This window comes from Mycteria americana, chromosome 1, assembly GCF_035582795.1.
Source record: "Mycteria americana isolate JAX WOST 10 ecotype Jacksonville Zoo and Gardens chromosome 1, USCA_MyAme_1.0, whole genome shotgun sequence".
In the NCBI taxonomy this organism is placed as follows: Eukaryota; Metazoa; Chordata; class Aves; order Ciconiiformes; family Ciconiidae; genus Mycteria; species Mycteria americana.
The window spans coordinates 136,283,382-136,309,168 of NC_134365.1; the positions used below are offsets into that span (position 1 = coordinate 136,283,382).

Genomic DNA, 25,787 nt, shown 5'->3' on the forward strand with positions numbered 1-25,787 from the left:
TTAGCTTGTCAAAAGCCAACTTTTGCACCAAACAATTGGCTGTACACAAGGTAACAAATAAGCATCCAAGCAGAACTTGGAGCAAGTAAAATTCAGACCTAATCCATCAGATTTACCTATGCTGTTTCACGCAGTAGCTGTTAAGACAGTCCACTGAGAGAACAGGTGACCTACCACAGCCTTTCTCTTCAAATTGAAAAAGGATCTCCTATAAAATTTGCTTTGCTTAATTTTCACCAAATTTGCTTCATGATTGCAGAATGAAAAAGATTTTTCAAGAGATTGTTTCAGTACAAGATCGTTTCAGTACAACATCTGAACCAAGTGATGTGCAGAAGCCTTCTCTTGCCTGATGAGCCTCAGCATTGATGCACTGCTGCTGTTTGACCCTTTGAAAAAGGAGCCAACATCTAGAACTTCCAAGCTGTGTTATATTAAAAGGGTTTACTCAAATCGCTCCCTTTTTAACAAAGGCCAGAAGTTAAATGGCTTTTCTCCTCATTCACTACAAACCTAGTTAATGAATGGTTAATATCATGACACCATTAGAGAGAGCTGTGTAGGGAAAGGCACCTGTTCTTAAATAGTGTCCTGATTTGAAGGTCGTTTAAAAATGGTTAAATAGGGCACATCACCTTTCCAATCATCTTCTGCAACACACCTATCCTATTTCGAATGGTGGGCCTACTTACATGAACAACAGCCCAGATGGATGGTTTATGATATAACCCCATTAACAGATGTATTATGTATGCTAGCTGGAATGGAAAAAATAAACATTCATTGCCACCCCACAATTTCCAGTATGTTATATATGGCTATCCTTTTCAAACTCTTTGCGTAACTGGGATTCAAATATCCTCCCAGCTCTACTCTGACAGTGGTCAACACATACAGAATTAACTACATGCAGATATTTTTGAAGCATGTCTCACTACCAAATCATTGTAAGACAACAAAAAACTGAAACATGAATAAAAACCCCAAACACTTGTAGAGCATGGCTCCCCTCAGAAGCGGCTGGGTTTTGCCTTAGCTAAATAGATCACAACAGTGCTTTCAGAGCTATATAATCTGTGTGTCCTTTCTTATAAGGGAGGGCTACAGCACTGAATCGTTAAGAAGTGATAGCTTTTTCTGGGTGAACAAAGGAGTCTACTCAGCTAATAGCAACAGCAGCTTTTGAAGAAAAAAGAAAAATAAGTTGGTATGTAGCTTTTCGTACCAGTAAGATTCATCTGTTAAGAGACCTAACTGCAATGACAGGGAATGGCTAAAAGCCTATCACAGGACACTGCTTCTTGAAGAACCACTCCAGCTTTGCTCCCGGAAACAAGTAGGTGTAGCGGAGAGAAAGGCGACAAGCCTAAGGATGGCCTGAGGGCGTCTCGTATGTTTGGAAGTTTGAAGCCTGCTTTGATATTGATGTAAACGAGCGAGTATCTGTAAATAGAGTGGCGTCAGGACCCACACATTTAGGTGGGTCTGACTTGGTATCAGAAATCAAAGCTTGGTGTCAGTCCCAAGCCCGGTGGGATGGGGAACGTTTTAGGAAGAAGCGACCGAATCGGAGATCGCTGGCTTCCTGCCAAGAACTCTGCCCGGTGCTCCGCGCTGGCGACCTCTCAGAGGAGCAAGGAATCTCGGGCTGCCATAAAGGGAACAAAAAGTGTTAAATAGCTCTAGGGACTGTTCTCTGTGGTCAGGCCTGTTGAAAAAAATATGTTGTTTTAGGTTAATACATTTACATGGCAGTTTAAAAGGACAGCTTAAACACATACACAATTTCAGTTAAGATGAGCTTAAGGTGCTTCTTTTTCAGTTAACAAGAGCTCAAGAGCTATAGTAAAAACATACAGACAAGTTTAGGCAGCTTGAGTTCTGCAAAATGACTATAATTCATTTCTGAAACCTAGTTTCTTTTCTATTCACATCATTAATGATGCCATAAGGCAAAACAGATTGCCAAAGAATAAAATGCAGTTTAACTACGATACTTTATACTAAGTCAATCTATAGAACATGTAGCACAAGACTCACAGACCAGTGAAGAGGAAAGCTCACACTTACAAAATCGTTTGCTCTGGAATTCTCTTCCCCTTTATTGAGCCAGCAAATCTCAGTCACTATAATAAGACTCCTTTGGAAGCCTCGGCAAAATTACATTAGCAATATTCTAAATATTGGGAAGTTATACCAGGTTAAAAATACACAATTTATCCCAGCACCAGCTGGCCGAGCTGCTGGAAGTTCTTTCCAACAGAAGGAAGAAAATACTACATACATTCAGCACAATTTAGCATTCAACTGAAATCTACTACGGTTTGTTGAAAGTGAGAAGAAAATGCAGTATGAAGTAGAAACAACTTTCTGTAAATATGGGCCACCAAATACTTGAACATTCCTTGGGTCACCCTTGAAGCTTTGCTAACTACTTTAAACAGCTATATGTACAGTCAGATATTACTCTGATTTAACTTAACGGTCCTGTGAAAAAAAATCCTTTGGAAACACTTTTGCTTGCTAGAAATCAGAACAGCCACATACAGCCCAGTATCACCATCCCCAGCATGAAGCTCTTACCAGCAAGCTAAAAGTCTTGCAGAGGCAAAAGGATACATATATCCACAAAGTACAGAAGAGTCTAGCCTGAACGCTCCCTCGGAGACATTCAAATAGTACTGCTTAGAGCCCCACTCTCGGACACTGCGCTTGTGAGGGATTTCAGTGGCATCAGCCCATATCAAAGCAGAGAGCAGGACTAACCTAGTTGTGACCCACTGGTGAATCCAAAAGAGATTGCTAAAATATGCTGCTAACCTCTGATAGCGATGACTAGTAAATATCACAATGTCTTTCCTGGATGCCCACTGAACTGATCAAAAACTGAATACCCTTTCATGTCTACTGTATTTATATATGCTATATATACGATATATCAACACAGTATATATCATATATATCTAGATATCATATATCATATATATCTATAGAAAATCACATGCACATTTCTTGCAGGCAATTGACAAAGAAAGAACTCTTATTTTGTAATTTTTCAAATTTACTAGACTGACTTTTAGCCCTGGACAAACCTGATGCAACATCCTTCCATAATGTACTTTCTGACAAAGATTTTGAGAGTAGTGGTGCCAAATCTGCCGTTGTTGGAACTTTGGTATGACTCGAGAGGTACTGAACAGCATGTCCAGTTTGCATTGTTATCCAAGTAGGAAGTTCAGCTCTTACTGCCTGGCTGCTTCTGTTAACTACATCTATGGCTAAATCATCAAATTTTCAATCAGGTTAATCTCTTTTTGGAAAAGACAATGTATTTGCAAGTACAAGTATCTTATGAGGACAGCATCTAGAAAACAAACTATGCTGCAGAGTAATGAAGGAGTTGAACTAACATGTTTAAAAGGAAAGATTGTATTGTTCTGACACTACAGGCCTGACCCTCCTCTTATTGCACAAAGTTTAGACTGGCATAACTCTTTTGACTCCTACTGGCTCACCTTGGATTTAGTTTACTGGTAGCAACAGAGGAATCAGGTTGTGTATTTGCCACACTCGACGTTCACCAACGAAAAGGCAGTTTTAACAATGTTGTACAGGAGACCGGAACCTAAGATCTAGTATTTTGCTGAGACTGGTAACTGAACTGTGTACGGGAATATTCGGATAGTAAGACCTAAGGAGAAACTAAGCTGCATGGCAACCTTCTCCCTCAATATCCAAATATCAGATTTGTAGCTTTAACTACATCCTGAAGTAGAATAAAAAGTGCAAGAGTAGTTTAAATTTAAATACAGTGTTTATCTTATTAGTTAGTAGATTGCTAAACAAGGTGTAAAATACACATATGCATAAAAGCTTATACCATGATCTACAATGCCATGCTATGCGTAAGTGTCAAAGTTTGGCATTTCGCTTGCAATTCATGCTATGTTTCTTTGGTTTTCACCCCTGCTATTAAGTGGAGGAGCACCTGCTTTAGCTTGTAGTCATGGGGCACTTCATCTCTTTAGAGGAAACAAAAATTTGGTACTGGGGCTCTGTGCTCTTGAAGCAGATGCAGAAATCTCATTGATATTACTAGGAAAGCTAAGGACACAGGGGAGAACATACCACATTTAGATTACTGTACAGTTCTGCAGTCTCTTACATATAGCCAATACTTCCAACAAAATAGCCCATAATAAAGCTTGGAATTGAATGTTGTCTTTTGTTTGTTACCAATAATGCCTATAATACTGGGCTCTCATAGCTGAGCAAGATTCATACTGTTACAGTCACATTTATATCCACATTCAACTTCCTTTTATTAGAAGTATAATACTGCACTTTATATCACAAATGTATAAAAATATGGCAGATAGTGTCATAACAATACTTTTCTTTTAAATGAGTATATTTAAAAAACAGACAGTTATCTTCCATTTATACATATATTTATATATAGAATAAAATACTCCTGATGCAATATATAAATGTTACTGTTAGTTTTGTATAGAAACTACTGTAGCTGTTGCACTGCTTCACAATGTTTCAAACAGCTCAAAATAACTTTACATTGTAACATAAAAGATATGATTATAACAGTACGATATTAGGTCATCATAAATAAATATTACAAATCCTATCAAATATGGAAGTTTAAAAAACAAATTTAAGACATACAATTTAACTTTAAACCCTTAACAGGGATACACTTTTATCACATAAACCCCACTGTTTTAACTAGGCAGCAAAAAATGTAGTAAGGGCATAGGTCTAGACATGAATGTTTTCACCCTTCTAAGTGCCAATACATACCAGAAGTCTCCCAGCTTTCAGACAGAGATGTGCACTAAGCTGGAATGTAAATGAGAGAAAACGGCAATGCATTTTTCTCCCTGACCGGCACACTCTGCCTGGCATCCAGCGACATTTCTGATGACTGGTAATTCATAATTCAACTTGTTTTACTGTATAATCCCTGACTCTCACTGTGGTGCCAAACAGCATGGTTCCACATGTACATATTGCACACCTTTATAAAGCTGAAAATGCAGTCTTACCATCACCAGAACCACCACCACTACCCTACGCTGATCTCCACCTGAACTGGCCTGTTTTCCGGAGTGCAATTACAAGGCTGTCTCTTTTAAATCATTCAGATTTGGCATTCGCGATCGGTTTGTTCGGTTATACGTGTGCCCGTTCTGTCCGCTCTTGGAAGGCAGCTGATCGGAGTAGGGAGGCCCGTCACTCGCGCTCCTGTTCACCGGGGAGACGTGCCAGGTAGGTTCCAGCTGGCTTGGTATCTGCAGCGTCGGCCTGCTTTTTGGCTGAGGCTCTTGCCGCACGTTGCTGCTGCCGCTGCCGGAGCTTTGACTCATGGGGTGAATTCGCACTTCAGAAAAAGAAGCTTTGGCTGGCTGACTTGGTAAGGGCTGGAAGCGAGGCTCAGCAGGGACAGGATGATTTGAAGAGGAGAGGTGTAAGAGCTTTCGGAGAGATTTTAATGGCTGGCTCTGAAAGACACGGTGAAAAACACTTGACCTTCTGCTCTCCATCTTACCAGAGTTCCTGTAACAAAACTGTCATCCTAAACTGAACATCTGGAACTTCACAAGACTTCTTCACTTTTAATTTGTATTCATTTGGAATATTTCATTCCAAGCCATGACCACACACCTGAGAAAATGTCTTCTCATTATGATTCAATCTATTAGCTACCCAAAAAGATGGAATCTTTTCTACATCAGAAAAAAAAATTGTTCCCATCAATTATTTTAACTTTGTTTCCTATGAAAATGGAGGCATAGACAATTGCATTAGCTGTCCATCTGTCACTACTCCTGCTATTAGCTTTAGAACCTCAGCCGCATCTTATGAGGCACAGATACCAGAAATACAAAGTTCCTAAAAATTTTGTGAACATCAGTTAGGGAGTAGAGTGGAGTACTCATCTGTACTGAAATACGGGCTGGCAGAACTCAGCAGTTAGATATGTTGTTTGCCGGCAGCTGGGTGATAAGCTGCTCAAGTCCCTCACAGCTTCTTTAACTGGTAAGCAGGTTGAAGGAAAAGGGAGACATGGGGTTATTGAAATGGCTAGCAAGAGCCTGGGGAAGCCTGAGCACGCAAAGCGGTATGAAACCAGCCTCATTAAATTCCACAGCTCACAGAGCAACTTGCTTCTTCAAACAGTGCAGCTGCAACGAGCCCTCTTCTTCAGTTTTCAATGTTGTAATGGCAACAGAGCATGGCACTGAAGCTCCCTCCCAAACCCTGCCCCCCAAGCTGGTTTTAGAACTGGAGAAAATAAAGTTGCATTAGTGCAGTGCTATGCTCCAATAATGTAGCCTGCTTAAACTGCAGTCTGCGCCAGCTGAGGCACAGCTGCACTGTAACGTGGTCACGATGCTCTGGTGACCCCACCAAGTATCAAACTGTGTCAAGTAGCAGCACGCCCTCAGGATGCACCACCATTCCTTGCAGACGTAACTTGAGGGCTTTTCTACAGCGCTGCATAGCTACCACGGACATGCACTGAAATGTTGCTTGCCTCTAATACAAAAACATAACCAATATTTTGAAGGGCTCAAAGACTGACACAGGGACATTTAGTCTCTTTTCTTTTCCTTGCTATTCATGTCTAGATTTTCAAAGACTTATGCAGGACTGCAGGCACATGATTTTTCACATTCAATGAGCGGGGAATGGGGAGGTTGAGAAATAATGTCAAATGCAATTTTTCTATTCACCAGAGAAAAAGCTGTCAAGATACCTCAGTGATGTTAAAATACAGGGAATTGATAATGCCACTTACATGAGGCTGGATTTCTGTCATCTTCTCAGGATGCCAATCCTTCTGCCTGCTGCTCTGGTGATTAGAAGAATGAATGGCTTTCTGTAATGCCAAGAGATCCTGACCATCACTGCTAGGCATCTGCAACAAAATATTAGGTACTGGTTTCCTAATATATTCTTAAGAATAGCTGTAAATAATTTCCCCCAGTTAATTACAGAACACAAGTGAAGCCCATTACTGCAGCAGAATTGCAATGACCTTTCAATATTTTTCCCCATAGTAAGAGCAAGTGGCTGTGGATATCATGCAGATTTGCTATATATACCCTTAGCCCTTAAAGCATTCGCATGCTGTTAGTGTTATTTGCTGTAAGAGAGAGCAGTTAAACAAGGCTGCAAAAAATGAAAAAAATTAAAAAAATTGTTGAGCCTCATCTTCATTTAAAAAGCATTCCATACTGCAGTTAAGACCATGGATCAGTTCTATAAATTTGTTCCTGAGTGAAGCAGACCAAAATTTCTCTAAACTGATGTCTGGGTGATTTTGCTGTCACAAACCCAAGAGCTTTTCCTTTCCCCATCTTCCTCCACAAATACCCCAAACTAAAGCAAAAATTAAGGAACTCCCCACCGCCCCCTTCCCAAGCAAGCTAAAAATCCAACAAAATTTATGGCAGAAGGATAATTTAAAACTTATATGTAGTGTTTTATCTCATTTCAAGAATTCTAAGCAAAAAAAGGACAGTTAAAATTTAACCTATTTTTAATGGCTGTCTTTTATCATGAACAATCAGGACAAACAAAAATACAGCAGAGGCATGAGCTAAAATTTAGTTCTCAGATAATCTGTTGTTAATATTTGATTGATTAAATATATAAAGCAGCAGCTTGCATAAAAAAATGTATTTCCAATATAGCTATAAAACAAAGCAGGTTAATTTTTTTCCTGATTGAAACAGAATGAGACAGTTTAATTTTAAACATATATGATTTCACAACTATTTTCTTCCTTTAGTCTTAGTCCCAGGGCTCATTCTCTCTGGAGCTGTGTGTGTTACATTTTCAGTATATCAAATACTAAAAAAAATTTTTTTAGGCACAATCTATTTCAACAGAACTGCCAATTTTACTTAAATTTATCGAACTGGCCCAAGATACTTAACTGGCATGAAGAGAAAGTGATCCCATGAAAATAAAACACATGCTGCTGTAGTCAGTAAAACAAGTTTACTGGAGCATTTTACAGTGCTACTGTACTTAAAAATTAATACCATGGGTAGAGTGACTACAGGAAGCTTTTTCAAAGAAGAACTATGCTTTAAATTATTCTTTGAATTAAAAAGAGGAAAGAGGGATTTCTTGATGCTTGGATTCTCCCCGTTGGTTGAGTCTGTCTGCAATATAAGATACAAAAACTAAATGCATAGTATTTCAATTCAAGAGATCTGTCCTTACTATATTAATTCTTTTCCTTTTTTTTAAAATTCCAACAATATATGGTATCAATCCTATAACTTGCTTTGGGAAAATACAATAGTGATTGAACGAAAAAAGCATATGGAACAAATTCATGGAACTCAATGCATATAAAGCATGTAAAAAGAGATCAGTACACCTATTCTTATAACTATGTTAATTAGGAATGCAGAGTCCGTTTCAAAGCTGTTTGGAAACAACTGGTAGGTCTTGTTGACTTTACTGAACTTTGGATCAAATCCTGTAATTCTGGCAATCATTTGTTACTTATGATAATGACCTAAAGCAGTATGACATTTCTTATTTTTATATAAATAAAAGATACACTAGCAATAATAGCGATAGGTTTTAGAATGAGCAGTTGATAGTTACCTCTAGAAGAAATAAAAGTATTCTATTTTTAACTTGTAAAAAGAGCTAGGGCTCCAAGATGAATTATTTCAGTTCTGACAAAAATATGCCGTCAATAACTTCATGTGTAACTGCAAGGGCACTGGCTGTTTTATTTTAATTTCTGTGACACAATCAAAGAGCATACCAATGGATGCATAAACAACAAACAGAACTATCAAGTATTAAAATTATGAATGGGACTATTTCTCCTCTGCTCAGGTACAAACACACACAGGACCCATATGCTGTGTCTAGCATATTTCTGCCCACCAAAAGAAAACTTTATAATACAATATAATGATTATATGACTAAAGAGAACGATGGGTGCACTACCAAAAGTGAGAGGTTTCAAACAGCTTTCTCATCTAGATTCCATCCAAGTTAATGAAAGACGCTAATTAGCATAGCTTGTTCAGGAACTTTATGGTCAGAAAAATTTCCTGTTTAAAGTTCAGTAAATCAAAAAGGAATCAAAGCATCACTAGGAGAAATGCTCACCTGCAACTGGTTTTGCCAAAGCAGGTAACTTCTTCAGACCCATAGCTTGCAATATGTGCCAAAATCTGCAAAACTCGGGCTCCTCTGAAGATAGTGCCTATTGACACAGTGCACAACCCTCATGGATATCCAATTGTTTGGTGGCAGATGACAGAAATAACTGTGACTCTAGCAATCCTCAAAACCTATTGGTACCTTACTATAAGACTCCAAACAAGATGAAAAGGACAATGGGTAAGAACAGCTCTGCAAAAACAATATTGCAAAGAATTCCCGTAGCAGGCAGTAATGATTATTATCCCATGAGGAACGGGACATGGAGAACTCTAGAGAGAATGATTAATGGGAACACCTCTGCAGGACGAAGTGTCAGGAATTGGAATCAGGTCTGGGCTATTAGAGGGTTTGAGAATGACATTTATTAAGAAGATGTCTTCAACCCAATTTCAAGTATCTTTTATGACTCTTATGATCATCACCAGCAAAATGAGACTTGTCAAAGGATATCAGAAGTAAATAGTAGCTAGTGGATGTGATATTATCACTCTCTTAACAAACTCAAATTCTATGATATGCTTCTCAGCATTGTGACAGTTCTGCGGTCTAGTTTGTTATTTGCTGCAGAAAGTCTGTGTCAGAGTAAATAAGTGGAATTACATACTTCTAGGACTCCATAAGACTTATAAGACTCAGAAAAAAACTTGGGTAGTCACAAGCTATATGTTAGATTTTTAATAAGAATTCATAGAAAACAGTATTCATGTAGCTGAAGAGCTAATATTACAGTGCTGTTAACAGCTTTCACTACTGAAGTCAAACTTGGTGCTGAACTGAAGGTAATAATTTTTGCTTCTGCTCGAAGATCCCAATGAACATCTCAATGTTTGCTAGGTAGATGTCCTCAACTAACAGACAAAGAAGAACAAAAACCAGTGTCTGAACCAGACACTTGTACACACATTGACGGGAACAGTCTGTCCCCAGATACTGGCCTGTTAAGCAGCTGTAAGTAGAAATGAAAAGACGTTTCCCAGTCTCTGGTTGGGTCCAAAAATCAAGTTGATGTCAGCAAGTTTCTAGCTCGCTGAAGAATTTTATCACTGTCTTATTTCACTAATGTATTCATCTTCCTGTGAGATACTAGCTCGAACTAGCCAACGTAATTTTCCCTTATGCAAACCTCTCCCTCTCCCCCTCTATCCCTCTTCTTAAGAGCGTGAAGAAACAGGAGTAAGGATTATGTATAAATCTGTCCTGTCTTGTAATCAATGATGTCTTTGGTAGCTATAGATCAAAGTACTTGTGATTTAGATGTTTTGGAAAGTGCCGCATTTTGAGATGCGACACAATCCAGTCTGTATTTCCTTCACACAGTTTAATCTGGAAGTAGTTGATACACCATCTATCAGCTGGGCTTTTAAAGTGTTCCTTGCCACCCACGTCTGAATGGCTGGAATCAGAGTAGACTAGAACAGTGCAAATTTGACCTTTTTTTTTTTTTGGAAAATGCATCACCGGAACCAACGGCCTTAGGTGTGCTATCCTTGCACGGACATTTTGATTTCAAATAATCCCAGAGTTATAATCTAGGTATTTTGTTCAGTTGTGTAATGCAAATGATCATATTTGAACCAGGTACAGGTTATCAGGATGAACAAGTTCAGAAGGAGAGGCAGATGCCACTGCTCTAAAACCTGCCCAGCAGGAAGTAAAGGTGCATTTTTGAGTGCTAGTTAACACACACACGTTCCATACAGTTCAAAGAAACTACAAAAAAAAAAAAAAAGGGCAGCCTGATAATCACTCCTCTCTCCCAGTTTTCAACAGATCAGACCTCCACCAATACCCAGAATCATGTCACCTCACTATGTGACAGTAGATATTTTGATTTAGTTACTCCTCTTCACCAGGAGTGAGCATGATTTACTCCATTCTGAGAACCTTCAAAACTGCAGTTACGCTTACAGAAACATTGCAACTTTATGTAAATGAAATTGTAAATATTTTACTGTTTCCAGAACTGTCATTCGAGAGTGAGATGAGATGACGTTTAGGTTACTTGAGTTCTTAGGGAGATTTTCATTATAAAACTTTGTGAAATGTTAATATACCACTGCTCTTTGATAAAAGAAAGTCCTTTCTCCCTCCCAAAAACTAGATGAAAATGTAAAAATGTAGAAAAGACACCAAAGGCTTATACTGAATAATAAAAGCCACAATCCATTCCCCCAGTAAAACATAAAACGTTAAGAATGGTTAAGACACATCATCCTTATTCCCGCCATGAGGTGCAGCAAGAAGACGGAGGCTGTTATGCCATGAAAAAGACTGGAAAGGATTCTCATTTGTAACAGTTTGATCTCCTCCTAATGGGTGTCTGAAATTATTCAAGCTCTGAGGACACACAATAATGCATTTGCTATTCTTGGAATGGTATCACCATATCCTGCAAAAGAATTTGCTGCAACATCAGCTTAAAACTTGCATCAAAACTGGCTCTCAAAGGGTCTGAATGAAAACAAAGATGCACAGGACTAGTAGGTGAAGAAATACTTGAAAAGGTAGATAAATAAACCCTGAACAGGGAAAGAATTTGACTTTCATACAGTGAAGAGAGAAAATAAAAGAACAAATAGATACATGCAGGCATGACCACAAATAATACAAAGGTACTGTACTAATCTAGCGTATTAAAATGGTATAATTCAAAACTAATAAACATATTTTCTTTTAGAAATACCGTATACTTACGGTTTGAGATTTCTTCTTTTTCTTTTTTATTGCCCTGAAAAAACCTTGCTTTTCTTTCTCCTTGAGCTGTTCTGAGTGACTGTTAAGGTTTTCAGGACTTTTCCTAAACATGAAATAAGGTATTGTAAGAGAGATTTTATTTTGATATTATGTAAATTCTGTGTAATAATAGATCTTATGCCAAAGAATGCAAATTATTGATTAAAGCAAAAGGTTCTTCATGTTTTAGCATTCATTGGTTCAAGGGTTACTATGCAAATACCAGATAAATAGTCTTATTAAATGGGATAAGAGGAACACAGTGTTAGGGTAGAATGTTTAGCTCAAACCAGTGAATAGTGATTTAGGGAAAAGGAAAGCATGCATGTCTTTTTTTTTTTTTTTTAAGCCAGAATTTTATATTCAAACCAAAATATCACACACAAGATCTTTTAGAAAAACGAAAATCGTATCTGAGAGAACATACAAATGGTGATGAGGTATAAAAGCACAGGTCCAGTTTATCCACTGCTTGCTGGAGAGCCAAGAGTTGCAAAGTTCACCAGAGAGAACCAATTTCAGTCGAACTGCCTGACCTTTGCTGACATGGTTCCAAATTTACCACCGGGCAAGCTGGGGATCTACTGTTGTCCATTTCAACTTAAAAACTTCAGTTAGTTTGTTATGCGTGGGTGAGACAGTGCTGGCAAAAGAAGATGACTTGAAAGTGGAACAGGTGACTTGCCTCAAGATTGAATTTCCACCTTTTAACTTGTCTACACAGCTGAATTAACTACAGCTGATAAACAGCATGATACTTTAAGTATACACAGTAAACTATGTATGTAAAGTACTGATACGGGGTAAAAAGGTAGTTTACATAGGACATTGGTGAGACATAACTGAATGCAGTTCTAGTGCCCTTTAAAATAGTTTGAAAATTGGAAATGGTGCAGGAAACTGCCACGGAAATAATTCTGGAGGTAGAAAGAATGGCCTACATGAAGAGTCAGAGATTTCAATCTTTTCGGTATGTTAAAAAACACAGCCAAACGAGCTCCAACATTTAGTTTCCTTGATTGTGGCGCACAAGTACTTATCCAGAAAGAAATTACAGAGTACTAGAAGGATCTTTAAAGTAAAGGGCAAAGCCATAACAAGTAGGCGGACGATGAAGCCAGGGAAGTCATATTAGAAATAAGGCACTGATTTTAACAATGAGAATCATTAACCGCCAGAACAAACTCCTTAGTGAAAGAAGTGGATTTCCCATCTTTGACATTTCAAATCATGACTGCGTGCTCTTCTGGGAGATACACATTAGTCAGGTATGCTACTGGGCCTGGACCCTGGAGAACGGATGACATTTAATGGCAACTAACATACAGAAAATCATACTGGGTGGTTTAATAGTCCTTTCTCAGTCTTAAGTTGTACGAAAGCAAAAATGAAATTATTCCATTGTCTTGATGAAAAACCTAAAGGAAAGCCACAGTTCTAAGGGCTCTGGATGACAAACTGGAGCAGCTTTTCTTGGAGTAACTGTAATGTAGCAACACTTAGCTGTCTGCTATAGTTATCTTTGGCTTCTAATTCTGGCTTAAATTGCTACGCTATCAGCTGGTGATTCAGCTGCTACTACATGCCAAGCTGACTTTTTTTTTCCCCCAAGCAAATGTGAAACACATAATTGGGGTAGGAATCACTGGAGTCATCCTCCTTATGGATGAGTATTTTCACTCTGATAGGTGGTTTCATCAATTCCTCAATTTCTACAAAAAACCACCTCAAGCTTGAAATGCTACCTAGTTCTAAATAGAAATGCATGCAGTGTTTAAATGCTGTAATGAAGTGCAATTGTTGAGTAAGAGAATGGGCTTAGAAGAAAGATTTATAGGCAGAGAGGATGGTGGAAGTTTTCCTAATTTGGATTTTTGGAACTTACATCTATACCAGGAAACACATTCAGGTGCACAACAACATATATTGAAGGTGAAAATTACAATGCTACAGGAAAAATCTCTAATTTAATATAATTATTATAACACATATTTTAATACACTGGATTGCTCAGGATTCCTGTTTCTGTCACGTCCCTGTATTTGGTACCACTGTGTAACCGTAGTAAGGCAGTCTCGTATTAGTCACTTAAAGCACCAAAGAGAAGGCCTGAAAGTAAAGACTACTGACAGCTTTACAGATTCGGTGAACTCACGAGACTGACTTAACACAGGCAAAATACCTACCAAATTATTTACTAAAGGATTTTTACTTAATTTGTTAGAAAAGTTGGAGGAAAGCATGCACCCCAAGTATGCTGCTTGTACTCTGAAAATACGTGAATGGGGCTGAGAATCTTCCAAGCCTTTCCCCAAAGGAGCTACTGTGCATCCACATCTGCAAACATACGCCAAACCACAGCCCCAGTACAAACTACCAACCCAGCGACTACGTTGCCTGCTGAGGAACCAGTGTCAGATCATAAGGAAGTCCCCAAGTGGTTACTCTAAATTGTCCTTTAAAATTTTTCAATGTCTGGCTATAGCTTTTCTGTTCCGAAGTCTATTCCAAAATGGTGACGCTGTATTTTTAAAGGTGAACTTAATCTTCAGGATAAAGCTTGGGACAGTTTTTGCCAGACTTTTAGACAGAGATTCACTCATGTGTAAATGCTTTTCTTTGGCCCAGTGAACCTGGACAAGAAAACTGCTCCCTACAGCAGATGAGCAGAGAGGAGAGAAGTGAAATTCTGCACCATCATTTCCTCTCTATGACTATCGTGACCAGACAAAGAGAATAAATAAGGGGCTGAGAACTGTGCTCATTTTCAATTGCTGCTTACCCAAAAGCCAGTGGTTTTACACTGACTGGTTTATGTCATTAACTCCTGTGACTCATATTGCAGTACAGTTGTCTGAAAAAGCACTGACCTTGACAAGCAACTGCTTCAAAACACATGCTCATTATGTGAAGAGAGTGAACATATATAGCATTATAGCAGGAAGTTTCAACACCAGGATTTTGTACTAAGTAAAAATAGAGCAGAACATTTTGATCAATGAGATGAAACACTGGGATATTTTAGGCATCCCAAAAGATGATTTTCAGACAATGGACAGTACAGGAAAAAATTAGGATTGTCAGAAAAAATCTGTATGGTAGAGCCACTCAACACTAAACTCTTACAATATAACTGCAAGTATCTTGGTATTTTGCATAAAGCTTCAGCTCTGGAAAGCAAACAGTTACACCAGAATCTGTTACGCAGTGTTTCTTTTACTAGCAAGTAAGACTAGCCCTAGAGAAGAGCCCCCACTCACAGAGCTTGCTCTCAAGCAGAAACCAAAGGCAAAATGTGCTGTTCTTCATTATTTTATCTTTGTGAGCCTTTTGCGTGCTTAGGACATATAACGTAGATCACATTGGTTATTCTGGTCTGAGACATTTGGAAAAGGCACAGGTATAAACAGAAATTCTGTGATTATCACTAGCATTTATTGACCCTGGGCAGGAAAGGTATCCAACTTCATGCAGGTACAATGAGGTGTAGCAGCAAACATGCATGGGGCAAGCAAGCTGATGTGCTTTAATATTAACTAAAAAGAATAAATATGAAGCATGCTGCATTCATGCTGCCGTAGATAGGTTTGTATTGCAGACAGCTCTTTTTGGGAGGCAATTCCTCATGCTTGTTTCAGTTATTCTTCAGCAACCCTAATTTCAGCAGGCGGCCTGGCTTGGAAATCCTCTTTAACTGCCAGTGTACTACTCCCTTTACTGAACCGCTCACAATTACACGAGTAAGGACTTTGGTCTAATGGAGGAGTTACAGAAATGTCTGAAGTTTTCTTCGGAACATAAATGAACAACACTAATTCTCCAAGTTAGCTGTTGGTTTTGCTTAAGGAGTTACCATAAATGAAGGCAAGAAAAATGTCAGAAACTAGTGAAGCACCTCAAACAGATGGTTTACTTAAGGTAAGAATCTCAATCCCACAAGCTAAAGCCCATAGTAAAACTTCTTGGTCTAAAAGCCTGGCATTGAAAGTTTAAAAATCAGAGATCAAATCTGAACTTTGCTTGGAGCTGCAAATATTTTTTTTTCATGTGGAAAAGGAGGATTTATTAAGCAGAATAAACCCCAGATCTACTGTCTTATATACAGAATACCACCCAGAAGCCACTAAAGCCACTAGATCACCCGAGGTTATGGCATCACTAAAAAAGGTATACATATCTGTGTATATATACATACACCACCACCCCCCTCCCCTGGTATCATTCAACATTAGTAACCATAAACATTTGGAAGTGGTTGGTTTTGTAAACTTATAAAGCATATAATTCAGTAGGCTTATTTTTTGGACAGACTATTGATGACTACAAATTCTGGAAAGCTTCCTTGCAAATAACATTAGACTGCATCATCTAATTTTTAGTACAAAACAAAAACACTGATGACTGGGGAAGGGTCAGGGAAGAGGCACTGGTTACTAGAAGAGACTGGTAGGGAAGCTCAGCTGTTGCCAAACAGATTAATAAAGCAAACATATTGGATGACAACGCATATGCAAAAGTCTTGTGCAGGAAATGTCAGAGGGAAAGCTTTACCGTTAAGAAGGTGAACATCTTCAAGCTATGCAGAGCAGATTCCTAAAGCCTCAACCAGTGTAACACACACGCACATGATTTTTAAGCTTGCAAGTTACAAATTTGTAATTTCCTGATATTTTTTACAAATTCAAGAATTCTGTAAATGAACTGGAAAGTATTTAGAATGCAGCCACAGTTGTACTGCAGACACAGCTGAACAAGCTTTAAACTAGTTTGCTCAGATATTGGTAACCTAGTTTCAGGAACATAAAGTGTGACTACATTGTTACACTGATACAGCAATATTATAGCCAGTCATGTCATGTTTACAAAATACTGTATTCTTTTGGAGTCTTGAAAATTAATGGTAGATAGATACTGTAAGCCTTTGACACTCCTAAGAGTAGGATGTTCTTTTTTTTTTTTGTTCTTTTCTTGAATGACAGTTTGTGTGTGTTTATATATATTATATACATATAAAATTAATAATAAATATTATATACATTTCCCCTTTTTATTATTTTTACAGGAAGGTATGACATATGCTAGAGAAGATACGACAAGCTGTTTGTCATAGAATGAATACATTTAAATGGACATAAAAGGTCTAAACAACAAAGCTTTCCAGAAGCTCCCAGACATCTTGTAAGCAATGACTGCAAACACTTCCAATATGATGTGAGATAAAGTACTACATGTTGGGAGTTTACTCCAAAGAGATATTTAGAACTATAACAACGGTAAAGATAACTCAGGCCAACATTTTGGCACACTGGCAGAACAAGGTTAAGCATCTTGCCTATACCTACTGACTTTGCCCAGCTCAAGACAAAGCTCGTACAAGTGAAAGAGAAGAAAACATCTACTCTTGTATCAAAAACGAAAAATTGAGGAAGTTCGAGGTCATTTACAGGAAATTAAACTCTGGCAAAGAAAAGATTTTCTAGAAGGATGAAAATTTTCCCTTTTTCCAAATCAAGTTGTCTGAAGTTCAGAAATTATCTAGTAATTTAAGAGTAAAACCTGATGACAAAAGTCGAGTTTATAACACCTTTATTTTAAAGAGGCAGGACAGTGGGAACAGAGTGAAGAAATGCACACAAAGACAAGGGAACATCTGTGATAATTCAGTCTAGCAAACATTCACAAAATCTTTGACAGAAGAAAGGCAACACAGAGCAATAGTATGAGAGAAGCAATATTTTACAGTAGTGGCAAGTCCATGTGGAATACATGTCACTCATAATTTGAGATGAATTGTCATGTACCAGTTACGTATGTCAGTCAAACATCAAATATTTACTTCATCATAAAATTGATGTAAGCAGAATCACATTCCATTAGAGTTTTCAACATTTTCATAAGTGTTTACACAACTTCTGTACAGAAAATTAAGTAGAGGAACATAGACTCTACATCACTCAGGAATCTGATTAAGCTGCATTTATGGCACAGAACAATTTTGCAACAACATTAGACCATTGCCAGGACAACTTGCACAGAGTTAACATGTAGAGCTGGGCAGGAAACATTTCAGGAAAATAGGGAGTAGGAAAAGCAAAGAGAAAGAGAAACGCATGCCAAAATATCAGTAACTTGGTGTTGCAGGCACTGCCATTCTTCCCATTTCACAAGAAGAAATGCTTATTCTTCTGTGGGTTCTTCTCTCAAAGGAGCTGTTCCACTTTGTGAAAATATTTGAGTACATTAATTGGAGCAAGGACTTAAATCTAACTGTCTCAAAAGTTAATGAAGGGCTTTATTCGCTACGCCATACTCAGCACCTCTGTCGTCCTTTCGCTATTTCAACAAGATGAAACAGCTTCAAGAGAATATATTGAGGGAAACAGAGAATGTGCTCCAGAATAACCTCTACCTTCTGGTTCAGGGCGTTCACTTGTTAGATCCAAGATCTTGGTTCAAGCCTCTGGTTTAAATAATGAAGAACAAGGGCCCTGAACTCGAGTTCCTCACATACCAAAAATAATGCTGACCCCAGAATATTTGTTATTTTGAGTGTATCTCTGGTTTTGACTGGCAATTCCATCCTGGAGCTGAAGAATCTTCCCAATAAAAGGTTAGAGGATATCAGTCTGTTCCTTTGAAAAGTTTTGGTTTCGATAATTTGGCATTGTAAGCAAAAAAATACTTTGTCAAAAAATTCCCAACCAGCTCTAATAACATATGCTATTATTTCATTTCAGAGTTAAAATAACATTACATGTTTCTTTGCAGTGACCACATAATAAAAGGTAATATATTGCCGAATTATATATAAAGCAAAACAAGACTCCAGTTGGCATATGTCATATGCAAGATAGAAAGATTCAGATATGAAGGACCACAAAACATGTAAAAGGGTTCAACAGTAGGAATAAATACCTTCTTTAGCCACATAAGTCACAACATAAGTACCACCTTTTTACATAAATGACCGGATTCCTCAGCTAACTTCCACAAAATGGATGTAGGTGGAGCTACGGAAGGACAGGAAGCAGATTCTAGTGAATCAGAGCAGGTGACAAGGGTTCTGGAGTAAACATCTTCTATTACTGGCACGGGTATATAATCTGAACACAAGCTGAAGTATCAGTTGTTTCCCTTTCCCACTCCCTCCACCCCCTTTCTTTTTTAAGCAGATAATTCACAGGTTGTTCATGTGAAAACACATTAAGTCAACAGACCACTGAAACAGTTCTTTAGATAGCATGATTTTATCGCACTTTCAGAGCACTGTGTTTCAGATAGTGGTACGAAGCTTAGTTGAACCGTGCGAATGCATACAGTCCATTCCTCCCACCAATCCTTTGAAGCTCCATTTGCTTATTTTTATTCAGTGTGCTTTATTGTGATTGAACAAAGTAGAAGATTAAGAGTATTTTAGAGCTGAAGAGCTCTCAGAGCAACAAAATTAAGGTACTTCCCTTTAAGTCCTGCAAAGCTACGCATATGCTGTCATTCTCTTAGCATAATTATAGTTAATTGTTATATGTTATATAATGGAGCCATGTGATGCTTTTAATCTTTTCAAATCAATATACACCATTAAGATGTTGCTTAGTCCATTTTCCCATAGAACGTACTCATTTCCTTCTGTGGTGCGTAAGCAAAAAGAGCAGCAGTCCCCATTGTAGGGTGAATGTTATATTCTTCATTAATACAGTCCTATTTTATATATGGAAACATGCATTTTGATACTTTTTCCGTTTGTCTGACAATTCATGCTTCTGGAATCCACAGATGAAGCTACGGCCTTGCTATCCATACTATATGCATACAAGCACTTTGTATTATCTTTAACCGAAGATTAATAGTGGAAAAAAATCAGGAAAGACTGGACAAAAGTATATAATCTTTAATGCATTCAGTGTGATGGTGTAATGAAGTATTTCTTATTGCTCAAAAGGGGACAGCAAACATGCAATGCTGTGTCAGTATAGACAGAGGAAGCAACTAAGCACATATAGACAGTTGCAAATTTTGAAAAAAACAGTTTTTTTTTCCCTCCTGTTAAAAATTTCTTTTTTTTCCTGCCATTCTCTACACATCTGTGTAAATAACAACTCACCAGGTGTCAAAGGTGGTTTGTCTCTTTGAGTGGTTTGCCACCGTGCTGCTGTCTGCTGGTAACACAGAAGCTCTGTTTGACACATTGTTTTCTATGTATGTACTCTCTGGACGCGGAGATGGAACTGAACAGAGAAATAGCAAACAATGTATATTGAGCTCTGCCAAAAATCACATCTTTCAGTTGTCTGCTTCCTCTCTACCTCTTTTACAGAAACAAGACAGTGAAGACACAGTTGTACTTTATGTATGACAGAAAAAAAAGCATACTTTTTTTACAGTTTGGAAAGCTGTTGTTTTGTGATACTTGCAAGGTAATATTCCTTGTAAAATGAGACCATCGTCAGAACTTGGGTAAGTTGTTATTAGATTTGATAACATTTCTATCTGTAGGGAGTCACAAGTGCAATCGATATTTAAAAACAGGAAATAGAATAAAAGGTTGGAATACTGCTATTAAAGACAGAAAATACTACAGTTTACACTTTGTCTTCACCTAGACCTTAAAAAAATTAGTACCCATCCTGAAAAAAATTACTTTGGATTTTAATATAACTAAGTATAAGAGATTACTCACTAAAAATGAAAGGATCAAAATCAGATATATATTTTTCAAACAGAAATACTGTGGTTTTGAAAATAGGTTATACATAACTAGAACATTCATTTATTAGAATTATGAATATCACCAGAAATACCTGCACTGGATTAAAAATTGATCAGACACTAGTTGCAGCATTACTGCAGCATCACACTATACTATTTATCAAAACTGAATCTGTTAAGTTTTTGTTCCAGCTGTCGTACAAAAGTACATGCGAATAACCTTTGTATTAAGTCAGTACTTAAGAATTGCATAAATATGAATTTACCTTTTTCATAGTAACTTTTTCTTTCAATAGATTTTAGATATACTATTATCTATGTATTATTTAAATATAGTATCATTTTTCCAATGCAATAATTAAGTCTGTGAACTAAAATATATTTGTTTCATAGATATAATTAAAGAGGAAGAAACCTCTAGTTTATAATAAGGAATTGAATGCAACCCTAGACCTACAGTTTCCTTAGCGCATGACTTATGGAAAGCGATTCTTCCTTGGAACTGCTGTTTCATTATGTATAAAAAAGAAGGATAATCCATGTCCAATTTTAGGAGTGTTTTAAGGATTAACAAAAGCAATTCAGGATTGAGGATTCTTAAGGATTCTCTGTTGCGTGTGCTACAAAACCTTACACTCAAAAGCACTGCTCAAAACAGTACAAGCTTTAATATTGTTCACAGGTTTTAATATTGCAATGGGACACTTGCAAGGATTGGCAGATTTTAACATGTCTAAATCAGGTCATCAGCCAACTGATCAACCTGAAGAGGATCAGAGGGAGATTTGCGACTCTACTTAAGGTTATTAGGTGACTCATAATCGAATTTTAGCTGACTGGAACTTCTTAAGGTTCAGGGGAGCCCCACAAGCCTCCTAACACTTGCAGGACAGTAATTAGCTTCTTATCATCCTTGGCTTTTTCAAAAGGATTACCCAGGTTTAGCCACAAGGCAGCTGCTCATCAATCACCATCTTTTGTGTACCATAATAGAACAATACCTCTGTGTGTGTGTGTGTATACACACACACACACACACGTACACATACATACATATATATGCACATGCACAGTCCTGTGTTATTATTTATTCTGAACTGGGATTATATAAGTGTGCTTTTGCTTGTAGGAAACCCTGATCTTCAGTAAGTCTGAACAAAAGAAATGAATACAGGTTTCGAGCAATGAAAAACTAGCATTACAGTTCCACGCACCACAGTATTTGAAACAGATCAGTAAGTACGTCAATGTGTTACAAGTACAAAGGTGTTTAGATATAATGTTAGTAAGAATTTAAAATACGAATTAAAAACATAATTTAAAATACGAATTAAAAACATTAGTGAACTGTTTACTCTGGTAATACTAATTTATTTTGCTCAACTCCCCCAAGAAATTATCTTCTGCTTTACAAGGTAGTGCACTGGATATACTTTTCAATCAAAGTGAGTTATCATTTGCAAATAGATAATATGATACTAATGCAGTTACTGCATACAACCTAGCAGGTCAACCCAGTTCTCTAAAGTGGGGTAACAATTATTTTTCCAATAAACTTTTTTAGTTGTTCATGTTAGTTCTCTGTATCCATTTCCACTACTTAATTTATATTCCACGTTAAAATTCTTGTTTAATTTTGAAAGATCCACCATAAAATTACCTCTGTAAAAGCTGCCAACTCTTCTTGGAACAGGGTCATTATACAGAATTCTATTTTCCTTAGTAGATGCTCCATCTTCTGTGTGTGGATCATGATATGCTCCACCCTAAACAAAAGAACAATCAACTATTTAAAATGAAAGACTATAAACTGTTTTGCAGTTTTTAACCAACATACATAAGCAAGAAACCCCAAACTTAACCACACACAATTTTCCTTTCATGTTATTAGTAACTGTCAATATCAAATCACAGACTATGTAATCAATAATTTTTTGGTTTTGCTGTTTGCTTGCTTTTTCCAAAATGGCATTAACAAAATTTTGCCTCTTAGTTGTAATTTTAAAGGCTTGAGCATGATTCAGACCCTCAGATTTTTGCTGCGAATGAAATGCGATTCTAACATCTCTGGAGGAATCTTTTACTGGAGGCCTTGTTAAATTAATTTCTGATGATATCTGGTCACTCTGCTACTGGCAAATTTTAAAAAGCAAAGAGGAAACCCATATAATTTGTGATAATTTAAACACCAAAGCACTATCTCTTATCAGCTGTTACACAGTAGTACCTAGAGGTACCAACAGTCACAAAATCCACTGTATGCAAAGAGGTAGTCCCTGAACTAAGAAATCTATAAGCTAAATAGTTAAGTCAGACAGGATAGCAAAAAGAATATTGTTACCTCTAATTTACTCTATTTTCCTGAATACAGTACTTCCTGGAAGGTACTTCAAGCAAAAGCTTATGTACGGCCTTAGAAACATCCATATGCATGTAATTTGCCACCAAATATGACTTAACTCCACTCTTAAATGAACCAGATACTGCAATTTTTCCCACAGTACAGACTGACCAGATAAAATTCAATGCTCTCTACAAGACCCCACAGGAAACCGTACTGAAACCCCTATAGGAATTTAAATCTAGAATGTCCAAGAAGGACAAAGGTTAAAAAACCAAAAAGACAAAAAACCCAACCAGAATTAAAAATTGGGATTTCAATTCACTAGATGGGTAATTTGCAAAATCTATTTTGCCTTTTATTAATGAAGATCTGGCCTCACTGCCACAGACGAAACAACCCTTGAAACTGTGCTAAGACGAGAAATGGAAACTAAAGCAATGCTTTAAATCACAGTTTGATTCTTCTAAAATTTACAAGAGGCTGAAGCATTCGATTAAACTACTACTTGTGTAAGACACCTCTTCTTTGTCAGCAGTTAAGTTACAAATATCAGACAGTAATAGCACCTTGATTTTATTCTGCTTGCCCCCTTTTGTGTATGTTTAATTTAAAATAAAAAAGAACCCTTAAAACAAAAGTGTTGTACTGAGACTTGAAAAGCCCCCAAACTAACATGGAATATGAGTCTTTTTTTCTTTTTTTTTTTTTTAAGTAAGATTTAAAGCCTGGCAAATAAAGAATGTTTTTCTTTAAAAAGACTTGGTAGAGCTAAAGAGAAAAATAAATGAGAAGCTAGAAATACGGAAGTGAGGAAACTTCACAAAATATGAGCAGAACTGAAGAGGGAAAAAAACAGTAAAACAATACAGAATCCTTGAGAACACTTATGTTATTCCTGATTTTTTTTAGTTCAGTGATCCTGAGGGAAGTTAAATTTTCTGATTTCTAATGCAGAATGTGTGTGTGGGGGGGGGGGGGGGGGGGGGAAGGATAGGAAGGAGCCAAAGAATGACTTCTTTGTGAAAATGCCTTTACAAGGCATAAGAAGATTGACAATTTAATTCTGATTTGCTATTGATAGTAGTATAAACAAATAAAAACAGCTTTGTGGCTTTACAGACTTGCCATCCATTTCAGAAGAGTATTTTTCCTTTTAGATTTCTGATGGTTGAAATATAGATTTAAAAGCATTAACTGAAGGCTTAAGTTTATCTCTTATGGTCAGTGTTTTTAAAGGCAAGTTCTTTACAAATGAGTAGGCATTCCAAAGCAAACCAAAATGAACAAAAACATATGCGTTAAGATACACATCAATTTTTCTAATTAAAATAAAAATTTGTCAACTCATTGTCAAAAGACAAAGAATGCTCTAATGAAAACAATCTGCCTCTACATAATAGGAAATAAAATTAAAATCACTTATCAAATTAATATCTGCTACATAATGCAGAAAAAGATCCTAATGCTCTGAAGAATACAAGATAGCATGAGCTTTTATAATCAAAAACTCAAATGTTGGTGTTACTGCCCTTCTACAGTAACACCCTGAAGAATAAGTAACATTTAACTTGACTGAAATGAGAGAGAGAGAAAAAAATGACTACACAAAGAAAAAAAAAAAACAACCTAGTTTTGAAATGGAGCTGCTGTAATCCCTTCTAAGTAGCTTTTTTTTTTTTTTTAAATTACATTGTATTTCTCCTATTTTGATGAGATCTTTTCTCATGTGTGAATACACATAATCCTGAATGGAGGAGATGTGGTAAGTACAAAAAAACATATTATGCCTTTTTTTTTCCCCTCCTGGACTGAAGAGGCAACCACTACCTGAAAACTCTTTTTTATGGTACTTGTAGACCACTATCAAGTCAGCTACACATATTTCTTACATAAACTAAGTAGGCAGAGTTTTTTAGTCTCTCACAGTAAAGCATAATTTTTAGACCTGAAATAATATTTGCAGCTCTTTGACTTCCTTCAATTTGTCAACAAATCTAAACTAGATGTTCTCTCCTTAGAATTCACTTTATCACAGATATACATACAGAGAAACAAACACTCATTTTTGTACTTCTCTCTGCACCATTTTGCTCCAATTTTGATCAATGGTATAGCAATTTAAAGATGTGGGGACAAATGCAGTCATCCTTACACTTCTGATGTGTAAAACATCAAATAATTCAGAAGTACTGTGTGAGGAATGTAAATCAACACCAGAACTAGCCCTTGCTCTACTCATTAAATAATGCTCACAGTAAAACACAGCAAGGTATCTAGTGACAGTAATCACTGTAAGGAGTCAATTTACCGGTGGCTTCTCCAACATAAAATCTCTACACTACCCCAGTTATTTATCATACTAATCAAGAGAAATATTACAAGTTTTGATATTCCTCTAGTAAATTATGGCATTTCAGCAATAATGTCTTGCTATAAGCCAGTGAAAAGCTCACTTCAAAAATTAACATTAGCATTCATAACAGAAAGACATACAAGAAAAGCTAAATAAAAACACAAATGAGAAGGTTAATTAAGCAAAACAATATGATAAAAATGACATCAGACAATGTAACCAAAGACTAGGAACTACTAATGAAATTTTAACTTCAGAGACAAATTTTTCTGTTCTTGCATTTCAGTACTTTAAGAGAATGGTATTCATAGTCCCATTTTTAAAAATTATCTTTTAAATAGCCTCTCATGCACTTGAAATGTTTAGCCCTTCTGAAAAACACCAACAACAATCCTTGCCTTACAAGATGACAAATAAATAAATAATTA

General features: G+C 36.9%; 1 protein-coding gene across 3 annotated transcripts in view; it reads right to left on the minus strand.

Moving 5' to 3' along the window:
* Positions 1 to 285: 285 nt before the first annotated feature.
* CDKL5 (cyclin dependent kinase like 5) overlaps positions 286 to 25,787 on the minus strand; it is a 140,641-nt gene continuing 115,139 nt past the window's right edge. For 2 of the 3 annotated variants that reach the window (XM_075521638.1, XM_075521646.1), the window contains exons 13-18: positions 22,323 to 22,428; positions 20,058 to 20,181; positions 11,918 to 12,020; positions 8,070 to 8,192; positions 6,818 to 6,937; positions 286 to 5,516 (exon numbers count right to left, since the gene is read on the minus strand). In XM_075521638.1, coding sequence (XP_075377753.1) covers positions 5,130 to 5,516; positions 6,818 to 6,937; positions 8,070 to 8,192; positions 11,918 to 12,020; positions 20,058 to 20,181; positions 22,323 to 22,428 — 963 coding nt within the window. In that variant the 3' untranslated portion in view covers positions 286 to 5,129. The remainder of the gene's footprint in view (positions 5,517 to 6,817; positions 6,938 to 8,069; positions 8,193 to 11,917; positions 12,021 to 20,057; positions 20,182 to 22,322; positions 22,429 to 25,787) is intronic. The other variant, XM_075521655.1, reaches the window with a different exon arrangement.